Source organism: Nansenia antarctica (genome assembly GCF_963989245.1).
Source record: "Nansenia antarctica genome assembly, chromosome: 20".
NCBI lineage: Eukaryota > Metazoa > Chordata > Actinopteri > Argentiniformes > Microstomatidae > Nansenia > Nansenia antarctica.
This window is the reverse complement of record NC_137693.1, coordinates 13,540,091-13,562,824: the sequence shown is the minus strand read 5'-3', so window position 1 is coordinate 13,562,824 and position 22,734 is coordinate 13,540,091. Positions and strand designations below refer to the sequence as shown.

Genomic DNA, 22,734 nt, shown 5'->3' with positions numbered 1-22,734 from the left:
TACACAAACATGTTGCTTGCCTCTGTTTTTTTTCTCTACATGTATTACTCCGTGTCATTCAAAATCAAATCCACCCCACTACTGGTTGAATACTTCTGGTCTTGACTGCTCATGTCTTGGCGTCCTGGTGAAACCCACTCAGACCTGCAATTTCAATGACTGCAGCTATTTTTCTTTTAACCTTCCGACAGACAATTTAATCAAATTCATCTTTTTGTAACTCAGTAATTCAGTATATAAATATTGCAAGACATGCATGTTTAAATATTCACAAATCATGATAAGGCATTCAAATATTCAATGTCTTGCTTTGGTTTAAGTAGTAACTCTTCTATCCAAACAATATCTTGGTCAAACTGTGAACCAAATGAACAATTTATTATCTTTTTTTTTAACTATACAGTTTATCTTCATTCACATGTGAGAGTTGCATGATGGGGAATGTAGGCATCTGGTGAGTATATTTAAAGTGTCCACATAGGCCTTTACAATAGGACTTCCTCCACCCATGTGGCCACTGTCCATTACCAGGTGGGAGGTGACCTGCACCTCCGTACTCTAGTAGCTGTACATCTGTTGTACTGAGGTGGACTGCTGCTGTGGTGCCTGTGGCTGGGCCTGGCTGGGTTGGACCTGCTCTGGGGCCTGAGTCTGAGCGTCCTGGGTCTCACTGGAAGAACCCTCCGCCCCAGGGGTGACCTGAGCCCCCTCGGCGGGCGTGACGGGCCTCCAGGCCAGGGTGGGGGACTCCAGGGGGTGGCCCATGGGGTTGACGAGGGTGGTGAGGTTGATAAAGTGGGCGACCGAATGCGGCGCGGTGCCGCTCGGCCCTACGGCCTCTGGGGTGACCTCGGTGGGGCGGTTGTGAAGCATGGCGGAGCCGCTGACGGTGTCGAAGGTGACGGTGAGGATGGAGCTGTCCATGGTGAGGGGCCGGTCGCTGGAGGACAGGTGGCCCACCGCTACGGGCTGCAGGCTGGTGAACTGGGCGGGAGCGTGGGAGGGGATGTTGGTCATCCCTGCAGAACTGTTGGGGGAGGATGCCGAGGTCACGTTGGGGTCAGCCAGGACCACCACCTAGAACAGGATCAACTGGGTCAATTCAAAAGTAAAAACGGTACGCAAAACTCTACTGAGATAGACGCCTGAGCTCTGTAGTAATACATTCATCTGTAGCAATACATTCATCTGTAGTAATACATTCATCTGTAGTAATACATTCATCATATATTTAATTTAAAAGTGCCTTCCTCAAGCTCAATGACACAAAGAGAAGCAGAATGACAACAACAACAACAACAACAACAACAAAAACAGAACAAAAATACAAAAGATGAAATTGTATTACAAAAATAAATCTATCAGGGACATATGGATTGGATCATTTCTCAGGGACTGTGTTATGATTGGATAGCCTATCATAGCCTACCTGTTGAATACTTTGCACAGCAGAGCTGGTCTCATCCCCTGCTGTGGCGTTGAATTCTGCTCTGTTAGCGGTGAAGTCGACATACTCGTCAGAGTCGGAGGTTGAGTCTGAGAGCTCCGGCTCCTCTAGGCGTTTCTGCTTCTTCCTGGGCGACCGTGTGGTCCGTGTCTGCTTCTCCCCAGAGAGACCCTCCTTGTCCAGGGTGAGGCTAGACTGTGGGGAAGGAGGGGGGATTGCATGGCAACATGTTACCATTACCAGTGACCGCCGCTTTTACCCGTAGCTTTCGACATACATCGTAACAGACTACCTACATGTACGATGCTGATGGATGATTCGTCGATCGTGGAGGCTTCTTGGAGGTCATCAAAGTCATCGATTCTCATGGTAACCACCTGAGGCAGCAGACAAGAACAACACACATGTTTAGAAGGCTGTGACCTCAAGTTCATCACCTGGGTTGTGGTTAAGATCTAGAGAGGGCCACTTCTGTCAGTAAAGAATTCAGTGTTTCACAGTTCTCATCAGAGAGTGACTTCTACAGTACTGTTTAATAAGCAACAGCCCAGGGAGAAGCAGTCTGAATCAGCAATCAGAGACCATCTAAAGTAGATGCCTTCTCTCCACCCTCTACAGTACAGTCGCTGTCTCTGTGTAAAGCATCCTAGGGTTTGTGAAAGGCACTATATAAAACCAAGATATTATTATTATAACTATTATTACATTATACATGAAATGGCTAGTAAACACTTACACAATGTCATCATAACCTTTTTTAAACATAAAATAAACAAATACAGCACATTACACTAGCAATAACAAACTGATCCTGATTAATAAACAGAACATGTGGGAGAGAGAGAGAGAGAGAGAGAGAGAGAGAGAGAGAGAGAGAGAGAGAGAGAGAGAGAGAGAGAGAGAGAGAGAGAGAGAGAGAGAGACAGAGAGCTCTCTAGCACGCCGGTGGCGTTGCGGGGCTGTGCACCTTGAATAAATACGTGTTCACACACCGTTCCTCTGTGTCGACCTCCCTCTGTGCCTAGAGACTCTTACAGAACATCACAACTGCATGCTGCTCCTGGTGATTATGATTATTATATATTTTGACTGCATGAGTGGCGAGGGACGGATACTCTCCCATCTGCATCGTTGCTTACCACACCCAATTTCCTTTTCAGCATCACATGACAGCTCCACCAGCTGATCCTCTTCGTTGCTTGGCAACGTGACGCTTTCCATGTCGACTCCGAATGGGTCACGTATCCAGTGATGATCTTCATGTTTCTCTGGGAAGTAGTCGTGAAACCGAGCTTGCAGTTTAGTGAGATGAGCCGTGAGAATTATTTCCAGTGCATTTCTAGCCGCTGTGTCCAGCTGTTGTGCTTCATGACAAGTGTTGGGAAACATGTCGAGTCTGTCTTTGGATCTTTGGATACACAATCTTCTTTTTGAACGCAGTGATTTTGTCAGACTGTTCTGAAATATTGTGTCCCCTCCCTTGCATATACGTTTAATGTGTTGAGGTGCTCGAACACATCTGCAAGATATGGAACTCGTGTGAGCTAGATTCCGTTGTCAAACAGCTCAGTATAAGGCGACTTATTATCTGACAGGAAGGCTGCGATTTCTGTTCTGAGTTCGTAAAAGCGTGACAACACCTTTCCCCATGATAGCCCGCAAACCTCTGAGTGATACAACACCTGTACATGCTCAGAGTCCAGGTCTCTGCGCAGATTTGTAAAACACTGGCTGTTCTTGGCACTCTGTTTAATGTGGTTCATCAAGTACTGGCACCATAACCGTGGCTGCTAATGCCTCTCTATGCAGAAAGCAGTGGTTCTAATGCCTCTCTATGCAGAAAGCAGTGGTTCTAATGCCTCTCTATGCAGAAAGCAGTGGTTCTAATGCCTCTCTATGCAGAAAGCAGTGGTTCTAATGCCTCTCTAGGCAGAAAGCAGTGGTTCTAATGCCTCTCTAGGCAGAAAGCAGCAGTGGTTCAAGAACTCTCTTCACCACCCCTGAATGTTTCCCGGTCATGGAGGCAGCGCCATCAGTTGTGATTCCCACGCTGTTCCCAGTTTGGGCCACCCAACACAAGTCCAACACAAGTCCAACACAAGTACAACACAAGTACAACACAAGTACAACTCCACAGTACAACTCCACAGTACAACTCCACAGTGCTGAAAATGTCCTCTGCCTTTGCAGTGGTCGGGAAAAATTGCTCCTTTAAGTCTCCCACCCATACATGTCTCACATAAAGAAGTCAAATTGCATGGTTAGAAATATCCGTGGATCCATCCATCTGTAAGGCATGGTAAGTGCTTGCCTGGATGGGCGATGTGGTCAGTTGTTTTATGTCACCAGACATTTCTTCAACACACCGACCGGTGGTATCATTCGATAGTGGTATGGTCCTCAGCTTATCCTCCGCCGATTGATCTAGCTCCTGTCTGACCATGACCATGGCTGCAGGTGAGAGAAGCTCTTCTGCTATTGTGTGTTTTTTTTTCGCCTTTGCAATACAGTGAGCTACGTGGTAAGATTCTGTTCTTGTTTGGAACGTGATGATGTTAGGCACTTCTGCGATGCCCTCAGCTCCTGGAGTCGTCTTTGAAAGTACTCGCCGGTTTGTCTTTGTTCGTGGGATGTTTTGATGGTTTCATGCTCTCTTGTAGCGCTCACATCACCACATACCACACACTGGGGTTTCAGTCCCTTTTTATCATCAATGTAGGTAAATCCACATTTAACATACTCTGGATCAAATTTGCGTTTATTTAGCTACTACTACTATTTAGCTACTAAAATACTAAAAAGCCGAGCTGGTTCACGAACAGCCTTATACAAAGCCTAACACACCTTTTACAGTAGCCTACCTATACACCCCTCCCGATAATCATTTACCTAATCATAGACCACATTCTAGCCTATTGTTATAAACCCCTTTGATCATTGATTAAGGCCCTGTCTTGATTAAGGCCCTGTCAACGAATGTTGATTGCAGGCTGGTGGGGGCTGCTGAACACAATATACAGTATTTTACACTGAAAGCTAAGCGTTAGAATTTTTTTTGGCTTTTCTAGTGTTGAAAAAAAACAGTTGACTTTTCCTTTTTTTGACCAGACTCCGCGACCCATTCAGAACGAGTCCCACTTTTGGGTTGCGACCCACCGGTTGAGAAACACTGGTCTATAGAGTATTCCACTGATAATATACTGCAGATATACCCCCCCCCCCCTCCCCCCAGCTTACCTCAGGGTGTTTGCGGCGCATGTGGCGGTTCATGGAGGCCCGGGTGGACACCTTGGTACAACACAGGTAGCAGCTCTGGGCCTCCACCTTCTCATGGGTCAGCTGGACGTGCTTCTGCAGCATGTACTCTGTCACATACTTCTTATCGCACACAGCACACTCCCATGTCTTACCCACTGAGGAGGGGGAGAGGAACACAAACCATCTGAGAGACGAGGAGATCTATCTTTAAGGCTTAAAGCGCAACTATGACATTTGTTGAGAAGAGAATGCCTTTGGGGTACTTGCCTGTATGGATTAGTTTGTGTGTTTCCATGGTGTTCCTCTCACTGAAGGTCTTCCCACACAACTCACACATGAAGTCTTTTATCCCTGTAGGAACATCAGAACATCTGTCAATCTACGCCTTTATTGTACAGGTACAAGCTTACAGGAATGTCCCAAATCTCTTGCCAGAGAACATTGAAAAATGCGAGTGACATGACTGCCTTATGGTCTCCACGAGAAGTGCCTCTTTACAATACACCTGGTCCCACCACTATGGATGTGTCAATCATATTACAAATCATATTTGGTGGAGGTGTTGCTGGACATGCCTCACCTGTATGTCTCTTGTAGTGTTTCAGCATGTTGACTTTCTGGGCGAATTTGCGGTTGCACTCCTTACACTCGTACTCTTTGATGCCCTTATGCAGCTTCATGTGGTGTCTCAGGGCATGCTTGGTCTTCATCCCTACAATGAATGAATGAATGATCTTTATTGTCATTGTACAAGGTACAACGACATTTAAATGCAAACCCTAGGTGCTAACAAACAACACAGTCCTAAGATAATAAAACACAGTCCTAAGAAAATAAAAGAACAAGAATGAGACATAAATATACATAAATAGGGAGGGATATAAATAAAAATAGGGGGATAAGGTAGAGATCTGAGAATGAATCTATTATGTGAACTTTACTCTATACTTTACTCTATACTTATAGGTATATACACTATATGCTATATGCTATAGGCTATTCACAGGGGGGTATATAGACAGGGGGGAGTTAGCATGTAACTGTGTACTTTTATAAACATATAAACATATGGACTAGTAGACTTATATATAGTATATGACCCTTATCACAAGAATGTAAACATATTGCACGGTTATAGAACATTGCACTATTCCCATGGTTATTGCAAAGTAGTTTCTACAAGAGAAAAGATGACCGGAGGTTTAAATGAGCAAGTCTGTTGGAAATCTGCCGCCTCTGGCCAATGCAGCAACATTTTGTTCGAAGTTCCAAACAACATCCCCCCTAATAATAATACAACCCCCGAGAAATGGATTTGCAGTGTCGGACATTCGTTGTGTTTCTGCATGTACGCACGACTCCAAGAGGCAGCCGCCAGAGACAGAAAGATGAACATGGGCGAGTCCCCTCCCCTAGAACACCCTGGCCGGTAGGTTTACAAAAAACGCCATTCGGAAATGAAATACTTCTTTCTCGTTCCCTGATCGTTACCGATTAAAGTCATTACAACCATTAGGAAGCTTTTAGAAAGCTTGAATTTGAATGCATCTTTAAGTTATGATTCTAAGTACACTGTACATCATAACTATGCTAACTTGTGTTCTAAACAACAGAGTGGTGACTGCTAACTATTTCAGACTCAATAAGGCGAGTTGTTATGGTGATGGCTTCACCCCGCCTCTGGAACTCTCTCCCTCAACCACTCAAAGACTCACCCTCACTCTCCACTTTTAAATCCCACCTCAAAACCTACCCGTTCTCCCATGCATACAACCTCCCCTACACCTAACCATCTCCCCTAACCCTGCCACCCCCCTCCCTACCCCTAACCATCTCCCCTAACCCTGCCACCCCCCTCCCCCCCTGGACATTGCTGTGTTAATTGTTCCCTGTTCGTTAACTCTGTGTTCTATGTGCTCATGTTATCTGTTGCTTGTTGTTTCTGTGTTTTCTGTTTTTCCCATATTGTCAGTGTCTTTGAGCCCCGGAAAAGCACTATATAAATACAATGAATTATTATTATTATTAATTATTATTATTATTATTGTACCTTTCCCACACTCGGCACACAGGAAGTCCCGGATGTTGTCGTGAACCCTCAGGTGCTCCTTCAGCATGTCCTTCCTGGCGAAGGACTTCCCACACTGGTCACACCCGTGGCTCTTCACACCTGAGAGGACATATCATATATCATATAACATAGACGGGCATAATGAAAGGAGAAGTTGTGTGTGTGTGCATGTATCTATTTCAGAGAGCGTCTTAGTTTAAAACGTGAGGTTCACCTGTGTGGATGATCTTGTGTCTCTCCAGGTTGCCGATGCTGTTGAAGATTCTGCCGCACATTTCGCAAGGATGGATGTACCTTTTCAAGATGAAACAAGTACCACATTTATGACACACCCCTGCCATATTTATGACTAACTATTACTTAGACCAGCGGTTCCCAACCTTTTTGGACTCAAGGCCACTTAAAAATCTCAAAAGTATTTGTGGTCCACACAGGCATTTTACACACGCGTACATTTTACTCATCATTATTCTTATTGGATATTTCATATGCATCATCATACAATCATCACACATACAGTATAGTGCAGTAGGCCTAGTAGTAGCACATTGATGATGCATTTTTAAAGGTTTTAAAGAATAAAATACACTACCATGCATGTCTTTTTTTAATTAAACGTTTTTGTAAAAAGAAAACGATTATAAAAAAAATATTTTGCCCATGATTTTTGCCCATAGGTTGGGAATCGCTGCCATAAGCCCTGTCCGGACGGCATATAAATTACCTGAGGACCTCGGTAATATTGTTTTACCCTAGGACCCCAGTGATTTTAATGACTGATCCGGATGGAATAAAAAATCTCCATGCATGTTTGCGTTTCGCGTGCAAGTTGCCATTTAACATCACAGAAGAAGAAGCTGTTCCCGCCGGATATTTTGTCAGACCCACAACACAACGCACGTGTAGCAACAACAAGTCATTTGATTGGACAAGAGGCATTCCATGACTGCTGATCAGATTTCCAGAGCGAATTTACAAATGCAGCCGACACCACTCGCAGACTCGTTTTTTTCATAACACGAAACTTTACGTTTTAAAGTACCCACTCGATATAATAAACAGCAGTTTAACGATCACGAAATACTCATAATTTGTAAATACTTTCGTTTTGGGATGTGTTCGCGTTTGGCCCTGTGTGAGCATCTAATTATGTGTAGTTATGTGTTTCTAGCATGTCGATGTTCTATCAGAATGTTTTGATGTTATTAAAATTAAGAAGATGAATGGCTGAAATGGCGCAAAGCGGGGAAAAACAGATACGAGATCTAAAGTCTCGAAAGATTATATTTCAAAACAAACTTTAACTCCCCGAGGGCTCATTCATTCATTCATTCATTCAAGGACCTTCGCCGGTACAGGGGTGTGGAAAACGAAGGTTTCTGCCGAATGCTGCTAACACTGGAACCACGTTATGAAATATCAGTTAACAGATATTGGGATGTATCGTTGATGAATTTTCTCTTACAATGTATAGATTATCGGGGGGTAATATTGTACGGTTATCAATACGTCAGTTACCTTGCGATTCCCACCCCTAACTTCATCCCTGTGTGTTTGTCAGACACCGTGATTTATAGAGTGATCCAGACCATACAAACTGCACAGTTTACAAGCTAATGTTAGGTAAATTCGCTAGAACTGGTTCAGAAGAAGAAATCAGTCCATCGTCACTTACATCGTCGTCGTCGATTAACCTTTTAGGTGGTTTGGTTATCCGATAGTGGAGATTCAAGGGAGTTAATAATGTCATCCACATCCATTGTTTGCACAGAGCTACCCCGGTAAAAACGGTAAATTCTAGTATTAATATCGCGCAAAATCATGCAATGCGTACCAATTACTGACATGTCAATCCGGAAGGTAATAAAATCACCTGAGGACCTCAGGGTTTGCTGAAACACAGTAGGTAATTCCAGCCGGAATAATTACTGGGGTCCCCGGAGTAAATCACTGACATGGTCGGTCCGGACGGGATAAAAATTACCGAATTACCCCAGGTAAAACATATATTACCGAGGTCCTCAGGTAATTTATATGCCGTCCGGACAGGGCTTTAGACTGTCCGAGATGTCTTAACCCTTATCTCTCTGTGCATCAGGACTAGTTCCCCGAGGTCCATCATCCCTGGATCTCCTCACCGCCCCCCAGTCTCACCGCTGGACAGCCGGGTCAGGGAGCTGCTCTCTGTGGATAACCAGGTGGGCGTTGTAGGTGGCCTTCAGTGCAAAGCGTCGGTTGCAGATGACACAACCGTAGCCTCTCTCTTTGTGCAGGTCCATGATGTGCTTTAGGTAGTCTCTGCCCTTAGCAAATGTCACCTAGGCAAACACAGAGACACAACAATATGATACAGGCCATAGAGAGTGTGAGTTTGATGTGTGTGTGTGTGTGTGTGTGTGTGTGTGTGTGTGTGTGTGTGTGTGAGTGTGTGAGAAACTGACCTGACACTTCTTGCAGTTGTACTTGTGGTGCTCTGGGTCGTCTTCCTCCTCCTCCTCCTCCTGGTCGTCATCAAAGTCGTCGCTGTCGTCCACCGAGATGCCGATCTTCCTGATGAACTCCTCCCTGTCCTGCTCGTCCATCAGGGCGATGTCCTGCATGAGGAGGGAGGAGGGGGGAGGGAGGAGGGAGGAGGGTTAGCAGTAGCATCAGGACTAGGGTTGGGTACCGAAAATCGGTACCGGTAGGTACCGGTTACTTTACATTCGGTATGTACCCGTACCGAATCGCAAAGGAGATTTCGGTACCTCATTTCGGTACTTTTCAACAACAAAAAAATCCCCTGGTGTCCGGTGTCATGCAACAGTCAACCACACGTGACTTGAGTCGTGACGTGACATCGCCTGTTACATTTCCAATCAGTGCGTGTCGTGGTAGTGAGGTGAGCAGTTGTGTTGAGAACTTAAGAAGAGTGAGTTTATAGTAAGTGTAGTAATATAGTTAGTGATTGTATTATTGTATTATTGTATTATTGTATTATTATTATTATTATTATTATCATCATCATAATCATAATAATATTATCGAATTTCGCTAGCTAGCCTAGCTACGAGGTCACCGAGAATGCCGAAGGCCCTAATGAAGCAGCGTTCTAAAGTGTGGCTGCATTTCACCCGACTCGACGAAAACAACGCGAAGTGCTCAAAATGCTTAAAATCATTCACACTTTATCGCTATTATGGCGATGTGCTGTGCCTATGGTGTTCCTCAGTCCAGCGGCAGTCAAATGCCGGTAGATCCGTGTCTTGCTCTCTCAGCACCGCTTCCTGGTTGACGACTCCCGTTGACAGCGGGGGGAGAGAAACGTTTTACCAGGGAATTCGCTCCGCGCTGTGTCGTTCAGTTTCAGGTAAAGTGACGTGAAAACAATATTTGTTTACTTTATGTTTATAAATCTGTGCCATTAGACAATTATGTCAAAACAAAACAAAAGTCAAAATGACAATAAAAAAGTCAAGAGAGGTGTCGTATTTTGCCAGAGAAGGCAAATATGCTGATCTTTTTGCAAAAGAATTGCTGAGGTGGGAGTTTTATTTTTATTTATTTTTTATTTGAGTGTATATTTAACTGTAATATTATATATATATATATATATATATATATATATATATATATATATATATATATATATATATATATATATATATATTGTGCCTCAGTCAGCAGGAGTTTTATTTTCATTTATTTTAATTTGAGTGTATATTTAACTAATATATATTGTGCCTCAGCAATAAAAAAGTGAAAAGCTGTTTAATGTTGTCGACCGTGTTATTATTATATATATATATATATATATATATATATATATATGTCATTTAAAAAAATCAAAAGTACCGAATGAAGTACCGTTTTGGTACCGGTACCGTTTTTAAAGTATCGGTTAGGTACCGGTACCGGATAAAACCCAAACGATACCCAACCCTAATCAGGACTATGTCCTACATGAGGAGGGAGGAGGGAGGAGGGTTAGCAGTAACATCAGGACTATGTCCTACATGGGGAGGGAGGAGGGAGGAGGGAGGAGGGTTAGCAGTAGCATCAGGACTATGTCCTACATGAGGAGGGAGGAGGGAGGAGGGAGGAGGGTTAGCAGTAACATCAGGACTATGTCCTACATGGGGAGGGAGGAGGGAGGAGGGAGGAGGGTTAGCAGTAACATCAGGACTATGCCCTACATGGGGAGGGAGGAGGGAGGAGGGTTAGCAGTAACATCAGGACTATGTCCTACATGAGGAGGGAGGAGGGAGGAGGGTTAGCAGTAACATCAGGACTATGCCCTACATGGGGAGGGAGGAGGGAGGAGGGTTAGCAGTAACATCAGGACTATGTCCTACATGAGGAGGGAGGAGGGAGGAGGTAGGAGGGTTAGCAGTAACATCAGGACTATGTCCTACATGAGGAGGGAGGAGGGAGGAGGGTTAGCAGTAACATCAGGACTATGCCCTACATGAGGAGGGGGGAGGGAGGAGGGTTAGCAGTAACATCAGGACTATGTCCTACATGAGGAGGGAGGAGGGAGGAGGGTTAGCAGTAGCATCAGGACTATGTCCTACATGAGGAGGGAGGAGGGAGGAGGGTTAGCAGTAACATCAGGACTATGCCCTACATGGGGAGGGAGGAGGGAGGAGGGAGGAGGGTTAGCAGTAACATCAGGACTATGCCCTACATGGGGAGGGAGGAGGTAGGAGGGTTAGCAGTAACATCAGGACTATGTCCTACATGAGGAGGGAGGAGGGAGGAGGTAGGAGGGTTAGCAGTAACATCAGGACTATGTCCTACATGGGGAGGGAGGAGGGAGGAGGGAGGAGGGTTAGCAGTAACATCAGGACTATGCCCTACATGAGGAGGGAGGAGGGTTAGCAGTAACATCAGGACTATGCCCTACATGAGGAGGGAGGAGGGTTAGCAGTAACATCAGGACTATGCCCTACATGAGGAGGGAGGAGGGAGGAGGGTTAGCAGTAACATCAGCTGTGGCGCAGGAGGTAGAGCCGCTGTCTAATGATCGCAAGGTCGGCAGATCGGCGGTTCGCACCCAGGCTGGCCACATGTCGAGGTGTCCTCGGGCAAGACACTGAACCCCAAATTGCTCCCAGTGAGCGGGCCGGCGCCTTGCATGGTAGCTTGCCGCCATTGGTGTGTGAATGTGTGTGTGAACGGGTGAATGGGTGAATGAGAGGCCGTTGGATAAAGGCGCTATATAAGGGCAGTCCATTTAGCAATAACATCAGGACTATGTCCTACATGAGGAGGGAGGAGGAGGGTTTAGCAGGAACACCAACATGCATCTATTGTAACTGTGTATCCCTCTTACTATAATAATAATAATAATAATAATAATAATAATAATAATAATAATAATACATTAGACTTATATAGCGCTTTTCTGGACACTCAAAGACGCTTTACAAACTGTAAAGATCGAGTAGTAATAGTAAAAAGAAACAAAAAAATAAAATAAAATAAAGTATAGGGATCTAATACATTTTAGAAATCTAAGTCTAAGTGTGTTTGTAGGACAATCTACTCTGTATACTGCAATCACACCTAGATTTCGAGCGGAGAAGCGGAGAACAAGCAACGCCAGCGTCCTCTCTCAACCTGCATTTTTTGAAAAGGATATTCGGAACAATATCAGGAACATCTGTTATTAAAGGACTGCCCTACGGATGGATAGACAGACTTACTACACAGTGCTAGCACGCACTTTCCGACTAATAGGGCAGGTTATCGATTATCTAAATACATGGTTAATGCCATAAAACGGACAACTTTTAGGGTTAGGGTTACCGGTACACATTTTCGAATTTCACTCATTCCTAATTTCTTGGACACACCTCCATAGTGGACATGCCACTTGGCTCACAACTTCGTCACGTAGTAAGTTTGGAAAATAGTATCGAGATCATTACACCAAATAAAACACTTACTATGACCTTTTACACTTTCAACGGGCTGGAGCTTCTCACCTTAAAGTGCACGTGTATATGGTCCCTCAGGACATCCACTCGGAAGAATTTGCGGCCGCATATCTCACAGGTGTACTTTTTATCCCCGTGAGTCAACAGATGCTTGTTCATGTTACTCCTGCAGGAAAACACCTGCACGAACACACGCACGCAGACACACAGACAGACAAACACACACACAGACACAGACAGACACAGACAGACACAGACAGACACACACAGACACAGACACAGACCCACACACACACACACACACACACACACACACATGCCTCATGAGTCAATGACACAACTTCAATCATATCTCACAGAGTCGTAGAACGTTGTATTCTTTAACGACAGGTTTTGGTTGAGTCATGTGACTCCACGCCATGCCTCCTCCTGGTGTCTCTGCCTCTCACCTTCCCACAGACAGGGCAGGCTGACGGCTCCTTCCTGTACTTGGTCCCCTCCTCCCCATTGGCCTCAAACTCCTCTCTCTTCATGTGCTTTGGGCCTGCAGAGACACATACAGGAACAGTACAACTGAGGTCTTTGTGAAATCTAAGTCGATTCCCTCAACTGAAATTCATCAGGATCAAAGGGTGTGTACTTGTAGTACAGCTGAACAAAGCCGTGGCTATGGAGGTAACCTGCCTGGTATACATGGTTCAACAGTTGCCTAACTGTATCCATCCAGGATAGAATTCATTCAGATCATTTCCCCACTAATAAAACATGTTGCTGCTCCAGTCCCCAGTACTGACCGACCGCATGTCTCCTCTGGTGGTCCTGCATGACGTCCTTGCGGTAGAACATCTTGCTGCAGATCTCACAGGCGTACAGCTTCTCCCCGTGCTTCTTCTTGTGCTTGGACAGATTACTGTTGGTGGAGAAGAACCGCGAGCAGATCTCACACTGGAACGTCTTGTCATCTACGACATGGGAGGACGGACACACAACCAGTTAAACTACACAGTATATACGTGTTAAACTACAGTATGTTCATGTTAAACTACAGTATATACATGTTAAACTACAGTATGTTCATGTTAAACTACAGTATGTACATGTTAAACTACAGTATGTTCATGTTAAACTACAGTATGTACATGTTAAACTACAGTATATACATGTTAAACTACAGTATGTTCATGTTAAACTACAGTATGTTCATGTTAAACTACAGTATGTTCATGTTAAACTACAGTATGTTCATGTTAAACTACAGTATGTACATGTTAAACTACAGTATGTACATGTTAAACTACAGTATGTTCATGTTAAACTACAGTATGTACATGTTAAACTACAGTATGTACATGTTAAACTACAGTATGTTCATGTTAAACTACAGTATGTACATGTTAAACTACAGTATGTACATGTTAAACTACAGTATGTTCATGTTAAACTACAGTATGTACATGTTAAACTACAGTATGTTCATGTTAAACTACAGTATGTACATGTTAAACTACAGTATGTACATGTTAAACTACAGTATGTTCATGTTAAACTACAGTATGTTCATGTTAAACTACAGTATGTTCATGTTAAACTACAGTATGTACATGTTAAACTACAGACAGTATGTACATGTTAAACTACAGTATGTACATGTTAAACTACAGTATATACATGTTAAACTACAGTATGTACATGTTAAACTACAGTATGTACATGTTAAACTACAGTATGTTCATGTTAAACTACAGTATGTACATGTTAAACTACAGTATGTTCATGTTAAACTACAGTATGTACATGTTAAACTACAGTATGTTCATGTTAAACTACAGTATGTACATGTTAAACTACAGTATGTTCATGTTAAACTACAGTATGTTCATGTTAAACTACAGTATGTTCATGTTAAACTACAGTATGTACATGTTAAACTACAGTATGTACTGTATGTAATGTCATGTTAAACTACAGTATGTACATGTTAAACTACAGTATGTACATGTTAAACTACAGTATGTTCATGTTAAACTACATATCTACATGTTAAACTACAGTATGTACATGTTAAACTACAGTATGTACATGTTAAACTACAGTATGTTCATGTTAAACTACAGTATGTACATGTTAAACTACAGTATCTTCATGTTAAACTACAGTATGTTCATGTTAAACTACAGTATGTACATGTTAAACTACAGTATGTTCATGTTAAACTACAGTATGTTCATGTTAAACTACAGTATGTACATGTTAAACTACAGTATGTTCATGTTAAACTACATATCTACATGTTAAACTACAGTATGTACATGTTAAACTACAGTATGTACATGTTAAACTACAGTATGTTCATGTTAAACTACAGTATGTTCATGTTAAACTACAATACGTTCATGTTAAACTACAGTATGTTCATGTTAAACTACAGTATGTACATGTTAAACTACAGTATGTTCATGTTAAACTACAGTATGTTCATGTTAAACTACAGTATGTACATGTTAAACTACAGTATGTTCATGTTAAACTACAGTATGTACATGTTAAACTACAGTATGTACATGTTAAACTACAGTATGTTCATGTTAAACTACAGTATGTACATGTTAAACTACAGTATGTACATGTTAAACTACAGTATGTTCATGTTAAACTACAGTATGTACATGTTAAACTACAGTATGTACATGTTAAACTACAGTATGTTCATGTTAAACTACAGTATACATGTTAAACTACAGTATGTTCATGTTAAACTACAGTATGTACATGTTAAACTACAGTATGTACATGTTAAACTACAATATGTTCATGTTAAACTACAGTATACATGTTAAACTACAGTATGTACATGTTAAACTACAGTATGTTCATGTTAAACTACAGTATGTACATGTTAAACTACAGTATGTACATGTTAAACTACAGTATGTTCATGTTAAACTACAGTATGTACATGTTAAACTACAGTATGTACATGTTAAACTACAGTATGTTCATGTTAAACTACAGTATGTTCATGTTAAACTACAGTATGTACATGTTAAACTACAGTATGTTCATGTCAAACTACAGTATGTACATGTTAAACTACAGTATGTACATGTTAAACTACAGTATCTACATGTTAAACTACAGTATGTTCATGTTAAACTACAGTATGTACATGTTAAACTACAGTATGTTCATGTTAAACTACAGTATGTACATGTTAAACTACAGTATGTACATGTTAAACTACAGTATGTACATGTTAAACTACAGTATGTTCATGTTAAACTACAGTATGTACATGTTAAACTACAGTATGTTCATGTTAAACTACAGTATGTTCATGTTAAACTACAGTATGTTCATGTTAAACTACAGTATGTACATGTTAAACTACAGTATGTTCATGTTAAACTACAGTATATACATGTTAAACTACACAGTATGTACATGTTAAACTACAGTATGTACATGTTAAACTACAGTATGTTCATGTTAAACTACAGTATGTACATGTTAAACTACAGTATGTACATGTTAAACTACAGTATGTTCATGTTAAACTACAGTATACATGTTAAACTACAGTATGTACATGTTAAACTACAGTATGTACATGTTAAACTACAGTATGTTCATGTTAAACTACAGTATACATGTTAAACTACAGTATGTACATGTTAAACTACAGTATGTACATGTTAAACTACAGTATACATGTGAAACTACAGTATGTACATGTCTGTCATCCATATTATGTCATGCAGCACTATCAAGAGTGAGGGCAAAGCGAGAAGGAGAGAACTCCTACCTGTCCTGCAGTTGTGGAAGCGTAAGGCGTTTTCGACACGGAAAGCCTTCTCACAGGTGTTGCACTTGTATCTGTACTCCATGTCAGGCTGAGGGGACACACAGACACATGGTAAATGGTAAATGGACTGCACTTATATAGCGCCTTTACAGGGTTCCTACAAGTTTCAACAAGTCAAATTTAAGACCTTTTTAGACCTCTTTGAATAGAATTTTAGACCTATTCGCGACACCATATGGTAGCTTTTTGTCATCCTCGAGGTGATGAAATTATCAGATTTCACTGCTATACAGACAAAAAAGGAAGCGAATTGGCATTTTTTGGGTTCCAGCTTGATTAATTTCTGCGTAAATAGATGTGGTCGGACTGATTTCCTTGCAGGATCTAATTTTTAAGACCTAACACCTAATTTTTTTACAGAATAACTGAAATTCGGGACCTTTTTAGCCCTTGAAATTGGATTTACTGGATTTTAAACTTTATGGCTTTTTCAGACCAGCGCGGGAACCATGCTTTATCCAAAGAGCTTGGATAACAGCTTGGAAACAACGGCCTCTCATTCACCCATTCACACACACATTCACACACCGATGGCGGCAAGCTGCCATGCAAGGCACCGGCCCGCTCACTGGGAGCAATTCGGGGTTCAGTGTCTTGCCCAAGGACACTTCGACATGTGGCCAGCCGGGGCTCGAACCGCCGATCTGCCAACCTTGCGATCATTAGACAGCGGCTCTACCTTCTGCGCCACAGCCGCCCCGCGACACCAATGAGCTTTGAGCATTTCAATAGAAACAGCAACAGGATCGTGCAGAAAGCCAAGACGACAGGGGATGCTGTTAGAGGTGGGCCTCTGGACCCTCTAATGAGGTGAGCTGAGGTGGAGCTCCTACCAGGGTCTTGCTGTGCTTGTAGGAGATGTGCTGCTTCAAACTCTCTTTGCGGCTGAACATCTTGTCACATTCGTCACATTTGAACAGCTTGTCACCTAAGAGGGCAGGGACAGACAATTCGCAACACACACACACAGACACAGACACAGACACAGACACAGACTAATGTTTACATATAAAACATTTTAAGAATATAACAGGGATGAACACACTTCAGATGCTACCTCCACATGAGGAAAGAACAAAAAGGAAAAGAGAGAGAGGAGCAGGAAGGAAGGAAGGCTTGTTACCGTGAGAGCGAATGTGTCTGTTGAGGTTGCTGCTGTTCTGGAACACCTTGTTACAGAGGACACACTGGTACAAGCGCTTATGCTCCCCTCCCTGTTTGAGGAACCTCTTCTTTAACCCAGACCTGAGGGGAGCCAGAGAAACACCTTTTAACACCTTTATTAATAATAATAATAATAATAACAATAACAATAACAATAACAATAACAATAGCTTAGATTTATATAGCGCCTTTCTCAAACCCAAGGACGCTTAACCGGTTTCATAGACAGACAGTCAGACAGACAGACAGAAAAACAAAGCAAAGAAACAAAGACAACGAGAGTGACGAAACTAGACTAGGGGCCAAAGGCCTTAGAGAACAGGTGGGTTTTGAGGGCTGATTTGAAAGTGTCCAGGGTGGGGGGGGCATTGCGGATCGCTGTGGGGAGAGAGTTCCAGAGGGTGGGAGCTGCCACGCTGAAAGCTCTGCCCCCGAAGGTCCGTAGGTTGGTGCGGGGGGTGGAGAGCAGAGTTAGTGATCTGTTAACTTAACTTTTCATGAATTCGAGGAGGACGCTTTTGTAGTTGAAGGATAGCAGCAGGAGATGGTGCGTCTTATAACAGGAGATGGTGTGTCTTAGAACATAGAACCACTTAGACCAAGTCATGTCAGTAAAGTTAGTGCTGTACTCACTTCCCAGAGGAGAGGAGGGTCCGAGTCATCTGGGGCACAGTGACCGCTACACCGTCAGGGCCGATCATCAGGCTGTTCTCCTCCATGACGGCCTCTTCCCCCTCTGCAGAGGCCACGCTGGGGGGCTTCTCCACGCCGTCTGAGGGCTCAGCGTCTCCAGGTAGGGAGGAGTAGAGATCACAGCTCAACATATGAATGTGATGATCAATAAACGCTACTAAACCTACACTGGCTCCCGGTCAAATACAGGATCCAATTCAAAATCCTACTCACCACTCACCACTACTCAACAATCTGGCCCCCTCCTACCTTGCCGACCTCGTCCCCCTCCACACCCCCTCCCGCTGCCTCAGGTCTGATGACCAAACCACCCTCAAGACCACCAGGACCAAGCTCCGGACCTGGGGTGATAGGGCCTTTTCAGCCGCAGCCCCGTCCCTCTGGAACGCCCTCCCCAACCACATCAGACAGGCCAACACCCAGCCAACATTTAAACAGGCCCTCAAAACCCGCCTCTTCAAGCTCGCCTTCACCAGTTAACCCTCTCCCCCTCCCCTTCCCATGTGTCCCCTGCACTACCTTAATTAGGCCCCTATACTTTCTTCTATTTACCTTTTGTTTCTTTTTATTATTACTACTCTATCTTTTCAGTTTGTAAAGCGTCTTTGAGTGTCTAGAAAAGCGCTATATAAGTCCAATGTATTATTATTATTATTATTATTATTACTAATGTACAACTGACGTTGATTGGAGCTTGCTCCCTGTCTCACCTGGGTTAGCGCCTGCCGTGACTACCAGTCTGGCCTTGCGTCCTTTCGCCTTCTTCCCCTTGCCCAGCTTTCTCTTCAGAGTTGGCTGAGGAGGAGCAGCGGGCTCAGGGTTGAGTGCGTTGTTAAGGGTTACCAGCTCTGCCTCCTGCTGATTGGGCTGGTCGTCAGGGGGCGGGGCTACACTCTTCACTTCTTGCAGGTGGCTCAGCAGGTGGTCTGAGATCAAAAACAGGTGACACTATTGGCAAATGGGACTTAAAATTGTAAACAGAACAGAGAAATACTCCTTTCCTAGATAACTAGGAAGACAGAAAGATAGACTGCTACCTGCATTAGGAGAATTAGAGGTTTAAGGAACGGGAAAAATGTCTGTGAATGAGGAGCGGTTTCTTAGCTCAAGCAGCAATCCAAATAGCACACGGCTTCATATTTCCACTTTCCTCTTGTTCTGTGGTTCTATGGTTCTATGGTTCTATGGTTCGTGGTGTGAGTCACTCACCGGTCAGGAGCTGTGGCTCCAGAAATGCGGCTGGACACACTTTACACACCCACTCCTGGCCCGGCCCTCCTGAAGACAACACATGAGGAATGTCAACCAAGCAGAATAGTAGGGGGGTTTCATTATGGCTGCACACAACTCCAAAACTCTAAAACTCCAAAAGAGGGCCACTGCCATTATGCCAAATATATTAGAAGCATTCATTCGTATGGATTAATGACATGAGCCAGGCTGAGCTGTGACAGAAAAGGGTCACAATTCACTTGTTTGACAGCTGGTTTGAGTTTTTTGGCAGATGTCTCTGAGAAACAGCTGTTCTGTGAGGCTGCAGATGTAAATAAGTAGTCATAGAATCTCTGACAGACCCTACCTGCATCATTCTCTCCAACCACTAGGGGCAGCGATGCTCCGGTTTTCACCAAAGTCCCCTCTGGCTTGATGGAGGACGTCTCCGCTTCTGCTGCAGGCGGAGGGACAAGGGGCTTCAGCATCGGCCTCTCCATCTTTTTGGCATAAAAGGCCCCGTACCAGACCCTCAGCTCCGTCCCGGGCAGCACGTCCTTAGGAGAGGACAGAGAGACAGGCACAGGTTTACAATACAAGGTGGAACTATGTCCCTTTCAATTGAAAAAAGAAATTTTTTATATAATAATAATAGCTATTATAATAATAACAGCCATTTAGCTGACGCTTTTATCCAAAGCGACTTACGTTGCAGTGAGTGCACTGAGGACCAATAGAGGACCAATTTACTGACAGAAAATGGAAGTGGGCTCTACTTTGCCTCTAATACTATGCCTCCTAAGACTCTACTGCCCCCCTTGCACTGTGTCTCCAGTGTCTATAAAATAAAAATAATTAAATACTTTTTCACGACGACTGCCAGTGGCCCCGGGCCTGAGCTAGATTACGCCTCCTGCTAGAACTGGTGAATTGATGATTCACTTCCTTAGTCAAATGTATTGATTGTAAGTCGCTTTGGAATAAGGCGTCTGCTAAATGCCAAAAATGTCAATGTAAATGGCTCAGTTGCGTTAGTTGGGGCAGTGAAATGTGTCACCTGAGAGGTGTTGAAGTAGATCTCATCATCCTGCTGGTAAGCAGTCAGGTTCTGGTGCTTGTGGTCGGAGGCTGGACGCACCAGCATCATCCAGTTGCAGTCGTCCTCATTGGCGGAGTCAAAATACACCACATGGTCATCCTTCTGGAAGATCTGCCCATGGCAAAGCAAGCAAAAGGCCAAAGAACACAGACAGTAGAATTAGCACCAAATGACATGATATGCACATATACATACATATGAGGGGTTGTGAACGCACCTTCAGAGGAAATGGCCCATCTTTGTCCAGGTGGGTCACTCTCTTGGCCTCAAAGGGTCCAAACCTGGTTCTCTTGACCAACAGACGGTGGACAAACACCCCCTCCTTCCCGCCCGGCACCTGTCTGATCTCCAGACTGTTTGGCAGAGAGGACCTGGCCCACAATACACATGTTATAACTTCATATGACTCCATTTGGTCCCTGAGTGTCAGGTTTAAAGCAACATGACTGTAGCTGCCTACCTGTTAACAACATGACTATAGCTGCCTACCTGTTAACAACATGACTGTAGCTGCCTACAGGTTAACAACATGACTGTAGCTGCCTACAGGTTAACAACATGACTGTAGCTGCCTACAGGTTAACAACATGACTGTAGCTGCCTACAGGTTAACAGCCATTGGAAGAAAAGGACCAGGATGTGTGTTATGTTGATGTGTGTGTTATGTTGATGTGTGTGTTGTTGATGTGTGTGTTATGTTGATGTGTGTGTTATGTTGAGTGACCAGCGGGGCAGGGAATGAGATGATAACATGTTTCTCTTCTGAGACTCAAGAGCAATCTAAAAAAAAAGACAAGGGAGTTGTCAGGGATTGCTGATCTAGCATGGTGGGTGTGATGGAAACTGTCCAGTAACAGGGAAAGCAGACAGGCAGGCAGGCGTCAGATGGAACTAGGGTTGCAAAATTCCTGTAAGTTTGGGAAACTTTCTGGTAATTTCCAAAGTTTCCCTACGGGTTTCAATATGGAAACATTGGAAATGATCGGAAAGCTTCCCAAACTTATTCGAATTTTGCAACCTGCTACATCCATAGGCAGCCAGTTATGTGGAGAAGTCTTTTAGTGCTGCCAGTATACCATGTGTGTGTCTTGCATTCTGGTCATTTACTCACCGAGCTCGGCTCAGAACGAACGAGTCCTGCACGGTCACCACCGGGCCCAGCTCAGGACACTCAGAGTCATGGTACTGACCACAGTCCTCACACCCTGACACAACAGGAAAGGCTCATATCAGACATCACAAACTCTCTAAAGATCTAAAACACACACACACGCACACGCTCGCGCGCACACACACGCACATGCGCGCGCACACGCACACACACACACACGCACACACGCGCACACACACACGCACACACACACACACACACACACACACACACACCTGTCAATGAGCATGGTCACCATGCCACTGTCAGAAATATAATCTAATAATGGAAGATGTTTCCAGATGTGTACTCACAGATGAACTCATCTGGCATTGGTTCAGTCATTATGACGATCTAGAAGGTCAGAAAAAGTGCAGTTAATGATGTGAACACAAAAACACTATGAACTCTTAAAAACATAATGACATTTGGTCATCAAAGTGTCATCAAAGAATTGAAAGCATGGACCACATGTAGGGCCATCTCTATACATTCTAAGTAATCATATTTTCTTCTTTTTCAGGGCATAATGAACTAATTACTCATTAACAAACAACTACTATCACACAGAAGAAAATCACACCAAGCATTTGTTTTACTCATTTTCAATATTGCATTGTAATCTGAAACACTTGAAGACACCATGAAATGTTCTGGGGGTGACCAGATCCTTGCTGTAGGCTATAAACGTATTGATAAATATGTATAATGTATAATAAATCATCCTGCAGCAAAGGCTGTCTTTCAGATAAACATTGGTTTACTAAGTTCACAAGGACATGGCTACAGCAGTGGCCGTTCTTGTCTTTTGTGAGATAAAAAAGAAAGATAAAACAGAAAGGGTTAAATGGTTCTGT

The 22,734-nt window shown here is 43.3% G+C and overlaps 1 protein-coding gene across 1 annotated transcript; it reads right to left on the bottom strand.

Moving 5' to 3' along the window:
* Positions 1–444: 444 nt before the first annotated feature.
* Positions 445–22,222, bottom strand: prdm15 (PR domain containing 15; the record flags this gene model as incomplete). Its single annotated transcript, XM_080549442.1, has 23 exons — positions 445–1,077; positions 1,430–1,642; positions 1,744–1,824; positions 4,685–4,860; positions 4,973–5,056; positions 5,286–5,417; positions 6,756–6,875; positions 6,991–7,070; positions 8,931–9,094; positions 9,218–9,370; positions 12,746–12,877; positions 13,147–13,241; positions 13,492–13,659; positions 16,500–16,587; positions 17,393–17,487; positions 17,683–17,804; positions 18,357–18,510; positions 19,127–19,342; positions 19,996–20,185; positions 20,686–20,838; positions 20,945–21,098; positions 21,839–21,932; positions 22,192–22,222. The coding sequence occupies 23 exons, from the start codon at positions 22,220–22,222 to the stop codon at positions 559–561; spliced, it is 3,414 nt and encodes a 1,137-aa protein (XP_080405568.1). The 3' UTR covers positions 445–558.
* Between the last annotated feature and the right edge of the window lie 512 nt (positions 22,223–22,734).